Source organism: Arachis ipaensis, chromosome B05 (assembly GCF_000816755.2).
Source record: "Arachis ipaensis cultivar K30076 chromosome B05, Araip1.1, whole genome shotgun sequence".
NCBI lineage: Eukaryota > Viridiplantae > Streptophyta > Magnoliopsida > Fabales > Fabaceae > Arachis > Arachis ipaensis.
Genome location: NC_029789.2, coordinates 21719681 through 21726145, shown reverse-complemented (window position 1 = coordinate 21726145; position 6465 = coordinate 21719681). Strand labels below are relative to the sequence as shown.

Below are 6465 nucleotides of genomic sequence, written 5' to 3'. Positions count from 1 at the left end.
TTAATCTGTTTTTTTTTTTTAATTAGAAACAAGACTCCACATAAATATTCTAAATAGAACAATTCACTGAAAAAAAAAAGTATTTATAAACCATTAAAATTAGTCTAATAATAAGAAATTAGAGTAACCTATCGAGACAAATCTTACTTACAATAGTGAATAACAAGTGTTTATTTGTGAACGCAGCTTGGGATGGGAAGTGCGTTGGAGACATTGTGTGGGCAAGCCGTTGGAGCGGGTAAACTAGACATGTTGGGTGTGTACATGCAAAGATCATGGGTCATCCTCAACACAACTGCCCTCCTCCTTTGCCTTTTATACATTTTTGCGCGCCAACTCCTAAAAGCCATCGGAGAAACAACCGCAATTGCCGAGGCGGCCGGCGTTTTCGCCGTCTGGATGATCCCGCAGCTGTTCGCCTACTCCATGAATTTTCCAATTCAGAAGTTCTTGCAAGCACAAAGCAAGATTATGGTCATGGCTTGGATTTCCGCCGCGGCGCTCGTAGCGCACGCGGGGCTAAGCTGGGTCTTGATGCTTAAAGTGGGGTGGGGCCTTGTTGGTGCGGCGGTGGTTTTGAATGTGACGTGGTGGTTCATAGTTGTGGATCAGTTGGCATATATATTTGGTGGTAGTTGCGGTGAAGCGTGGAGTGGCTTCTCCTTGCAAGCATTTCATAATCTTTGGGGTTTTCTTCGTCTCTCATTTGCCTCTGCTGTCATGCTTTGGTGGGTTCTTTCGCCTCACAATAATTATGGATTCTAAAAACAAAAAAGTAAACTACAAAAAATATATCCAAATTATTTTGGAGCTCATAAAAATATTCCAAATTNTATATATCCTTTTTTTTTTCTTTACAATCTTGTGTAGCCTGGAAGTTTGGTACTTTATGGCCCTAATTCTGATGGCTGGTTATCTCAAGAACCCAGAAGTTGCGGTGGATGCAATGTCCATTTGGTAAGTTGTGATGAAGACCCTCATATCATTTCGATCATTCGGCGAGGCATTATTTACCTTGTTGTAATTAAGAATTTTCTGTTGATTATTTTAGATGATGTAGAAATTGTGCATTAAAGGAAAATATACATTTACAAAGATTTGTTTACTATCTCACTTATTCGATGAATTTAATTTGCAGCATGAACATATTGGGATTGACAGTGATGTTAGCATTCGGAATGAATGCAGCAGTAAGGTTGTATATATATATATGCAAATTAAACAACAATTAATTAATTAATAAATAACACAAATAAAAATGACAAGATTTAATAAAGTTAATTAATTAATTAATATATGCGTGCAGTGTGAGAGTGTCAAATGAATTGGGGGCAGGTCATCCAAGAACAGCGAAATTCGCTGTAGCTGTGGCTGTGATTAGTTCATTTGCGATTGCTTTAGTGCTCTCCATGATTCTCGTCATATTCAGGAAGCAATACCCTTCACTGTTTTCAACGGACGAAGATGTGAAAGAGCTTGTGATAGAGCTGACACCCATGTTGGCGTTGTGCATTATAATCAACAACGTGCAACCAGTTCTTTCAGGTGTGGCTGTTGGGGCAGGCTGGCAAGCTATCGTTGCTTGTGTCAACATTGCTTGCTACTACATTTTTGGTATTCCTCTTGGACTTCTTTTGGGCTTCATGCTTGACTTGGGTGTCCTTGTGAGCATTCTCTTCCTTTTTCTCCTTTTTTTTTAAAATTTGAATTTTAGAAATTTCTTTTAATTGAGATACAGATGTTTTTATTTTTAATAACTTTAATTTTTTTTTCTTATAGTTAGCTACAATATTAGTTGTGCAATATTATGTCCTAATTTTTTTTCTTTTTAAAATATCGTTTAATATATCTTGGATAACACTTTTTCTTGGTTTTCTCTTATTTATAATTTCAAAAAAATAAACCATTAAAATAGTACTTAAAAATTTATATTAGTAAAAAAAAAAACAATATATATATACACGTTTTTTTATAAGTGGCAAAGGAATTTGTATTTGCGAAATAATTTATGTATTTGATCTAAATTTTTGTGAGAATATTTGAATAATTATTTAGAATGTGTATGTAAAAAATTAGAATAAATTCTATCTCTAGACCTCTTTTTTCATTTCTTTAAAAGAATTGGTTATTTAAAAAAAAAATCATCTAAGTATAAAATCACAAAATTTTTAAAATAAAAATGCCTCTTTTTAATCATACTCGTAAAATACCACATCCAAATTTAATTTGATTATTTTTATTACGTTTTTAAGTTTTTAAAGACTTATTTGTTGTTTTACTTTTCAGATTTATTTTTGTCAAAAAAATATGATATTTCATTTACCATTTGGTAATTTAATTTATCCTTTTTAAACAATAACGTTACTGAACTAAACCTAGATATAATAAATAATATTTTATTCATGAAAATCATGTTTATAAAATAGGTCAATAACAATGTAGTTGACTTAAAATTTAAACATATTACCTTGATAAAGTTTGGACTATACATTTTAGGAGTGAATTTTCTCATTCTTGAATTCGATAATTTCATTTCCTATGATATATTATTTTCAAATTACCTTCAATTCTATGGCTATTTATCACCACAACGGAAAAAAAAATAAGAATGAAAGATAACTTAAAAAAATCACATATAGAAGTGGCATTTAGCAAATTCAGCAGTGATAAATATATCATTCTTTATATTATATTTTATAATAACATTATTCAGTAGTTATTGTCAAAAGACAAATTTATTGGTGTCTAAAAACAAGATTAGTAAATAGAAATATTTTTTAAACATAATTTTTATCTTACTCATTTGACATATCACATAATCTGATGATAGTGCACATCAACGTAATTATATTTAGTGTAATATAAGTTTAGTATTGTAAAGGAAGTTAAGTTAGTCAGTTTGACAGTTAATTCTGCTACATAGGAAGTGTAGTTTGGGTGACAGTGAACAGATTAAGGCACAATTTCATTCTTATGCAATTACGTGTTCTGCAAGTCTTTAGTTTTCTTTCATTCTCTGTTTTCAATTCTCTCCCAGTTCTCTTTCAATTCATTGTTCCGCACTTTGCTTCTGCTGTGTGCATCAGATTCTTGCCTTGAGCTAGAATCTTGACAAGTAGAACCTTGCTAGCTACCAGATCTCAAAATAATGTTGGTGGTGGATAAATGCATGGGTATACAGTATAGAATTTGATTATAAATGTATTGAAAAATAATACTATTCTTGTAAATATTTTTTAATGTTTGATGGCCCATTTTTCAGGGAATTTGGTCTGGAATGTTGTCTGGGATAGTCCTACAAACTTGTGTGCTATTCTTCATGATCTACAAAACGAATTGGAATAAAGAGGTAACAATTCTATGAAAGTAATATTATACATATAATCGTATGTGGAAGCTAGTACAAGGAAATTTATTTAATGATGATGTGATTTGTGAAAAGTGGTTATAAATGTGGTAAAGATGTTTTTGTTTAGGTATCTTCTATGATATGTAATTTTTTAACTATTTAATTTGATGTAAAAATAAAAGGTAAAATCTATTATTTTTCTCATTTTTTAGGCAAATTAGACACCAATATCTTAAGCACCATAGAATATCTTTTTGGATGTTTATGATAGACTGACTAATTTTCTTTTTGCTCAAACGACAGGCTTCTCTTGCTGAAAATAGGATAAAGAAGTGGGGAGGTTATAAAGATACAAAAGTGAATCAGATTGTGGAGGATATTCAAGAAGCATGAAAGCATTCCTAATTCCAACTAGCACTTTACATATACCACATGTTTAATTTGTTTTCAGTTCACGTGTTAATTTCATTTACAAAAATCAAAATTTTCCCTGGATATAGGCTCATTAAAAAATAATACTACTACTAATAATAAAAAGATTAATGAGAATAAAAAGAAAAATTAATAATAGTTGTATACCTTAGATGTTTGCACAATTATTGAAACATCCGATAAACTTACAGTGAAGATAAATTAAAATTTGTGAAGGTCATATTTTAATCATCGGAGATAAATAGAAATGAGGGATTTAGAGGGTTAACAAAAACCCTTTAAACCCTTAAAGATTATGTATAAAAGTAAATATTATGTATAAAAGTAAATAATAATAAATACTAATATAGTAAATTATTATAATAAAAAAGTAATTTAAATTTAAATCTTAAAAAATCTCCAATTTTTGAGAACTTGAAAATGATAAATCTAAAAGATTTTGGAGGATTAAGTGTGTGTTTAGATCGAAGTTTGTAAATAAGAGTTTACATAAAATTGATTTTGATTAAAAGTGAATTAGTGTTTATGTTTGACAATTTTTATACAAAATAGATTGTAGTAAATTAAATGTTAGTTGGATTATATTATTTAAGATTATTTCATTAGCTTTTAGTACTTTTTCTATTATAATTTTTCATTACTTATGATTCTAATATTACTTTTAGAAAAAAATTTATTTAATTTGGTCTCTTTAATGAGATTAATAAAATTAGGTTTAATTACTCTGTTGGTCTCTATAATTTCGCGAAATTTTTAATTGGATCCCTATACTTTTTTCCTTTTAATTGAGTTCCTACACCAATTTTTTTCAAATAATTTTTTTGATTAATAATCTAATGAAAAAGAAATGAATGTGATGGTTTTCAGTGGCTAAGAGAAGGGGGTTGAATCTTAGCCCCTTTTTCACTCAATAATACTTGCTGGTCTTTGAAACAACTTCTGGAGACTTTTTGCCTTTTTGTCTCGTAATCAGCCACGAGACTTTTTCTTTTGTCTCGTACCCAACCACAAGACTTTTCTTTTTGTCTCGTCGATCAACACGAGATATTTACAGTTTTATCTCCTGGGCAGCAGAAATAGAAATGGAGTAGAAGAGAGAGAGAATTACACCAAGATATATCATGGTTCAGCTGCTAAGTGCAAGGCAGCCTACATCCAATCTCCATCACAACAATGATGGAATTTCACTATAATCATTCTTGATTACAAATACCAATTCTCCCTAGGAACTACCCTTCCTATCCGGGACAAATCCAGAATCTAAAACCCAATCCTGAACTTGACTTGGTTACTGCCAAGCTTTCAATTGCTAAGTGCTGACCCAACTTGCAAGGGATTCCCACAGAATCATGATACACAACACAAATGTACAAAAGACCTCTAAGGACATCTATGGCTTTTTCTTTTAATTTTTCACTCTCTGTCTTTTTCTACTCTATGACTTTTTCATTACAAACCTCACTCTTTGTCTTTTTTCATGAGACTCAAGACAGACAAAATTAAACAGAAAAATTACAAAATGAAAAACATTGAAGGAGAAGAACTTCTATTAGCTTAGATTGCTATGAGAACTCTGTGCCTTGCACTCTCACTTCTTGCTCCTTGAATCAAGCCCTGACTGTTCACCCTTACTTATAGGGAGAAGCCTCCAAGGTTGAAACCAAACAAACTAAGCTAATCTTCTTCTTCTTCAAAAATAGAACCGGTTCGGCCAGAGAAAGAGAAGAGATAACTCATGCAAAATCCAACATGCAATTACCTCTAGTCCTTCCTTAGTCACCAACAATCATCAATCTGAGCCCTCCATCCTTACCTTGCTCTCCAAGATAGATTTCTGGCCCTTGATGCATCATGATGATGATAGCTTTATTTGCTCCAATCTCTGCCTCTTCCATCACGTAGCCACTGTAGCTACCTCCTGTGGTGGTTGAGCAACATCAGAGTCAAGCCATCCTCTCCAATGATCTTCTTCTCTGACCGAAATCTTCTCTTCCATTTTTGGGTAGGGAGAGGCCAAGATCTCTTCACCAAATCTTACCACAAGTGATGAGAATCTTAGCCACAACATACTTTTAGTTTACTTTTTCTTGCCATCATTGTGATGGTCTTGTAGCGTGCTTCTTCTTCTCTTCGGTGACTAGCTTTAGCTTCCATGGTTTGCTGTGTAATGACCGAAAAGAGAAGAGAGTTGAGAGAGAAGATAGAGTTTGAAAGAAAAGCAATTAAATGAAATAGAACAAATTAATTAAAGTGAGTTGCTTTTACTTCCCTCTATGCTGAGTAGCGTGTTGCATTAATGCAATCAATCATGTCAATCACACTTTCTCTCTCATGGTTTCCAATGTGAGTTAAATTCAAATTAATTGAATTTGAGATCCATCACTTGATGAAAGGTGGGATCCGTTGGAAGCAAAGAAGCAAAACAATTTGCTTTCTTTCTCAATTAGATTCGGACCAAGCATTGGATCACTAGGCAAAGATTATAATTGGGCTTGTAACAACAAAATTCAATCTGGCCCAATTTCCTTTTGATTTCGGACCAACCTTGGTGTTCTTGTAGCAAGTATTTCAATTGGGCTTGTATCACAAATTCTGGCCCAAATAATCAAAACAATAATTCAGCTAAAAATAATTTTGTATCAATGCTGAATATAATTGGGCTTGCAATATTTTCTTTTATTTTT

The 6465-nt window shown here is 32.0% G+C and overlaps 1 protein-coding gene across 1 annotated transcript; it reads left to right on the top strand.

Moving 5' to 3' along the window:
- Positions 133-3831, top strand: LOC107640359 (protein DETOXIFICATION 29-like). Its single transcript, XM_021123370.1, has 6 exons — positions 133-728; positions 871-957; positions 1139-1195; positions 1307-1664; positions 3263-3349; positions 3653-3831. Exons 1-6 carry the CDS (start codon positions 193-195, stop codon positions 3740-3742), a joined length of 1215 nt encoding a protein of 404 aa, XP_020979029.1. The 5' UTR covers positions 133-192; the 3' UTR covers positions 3743-3831.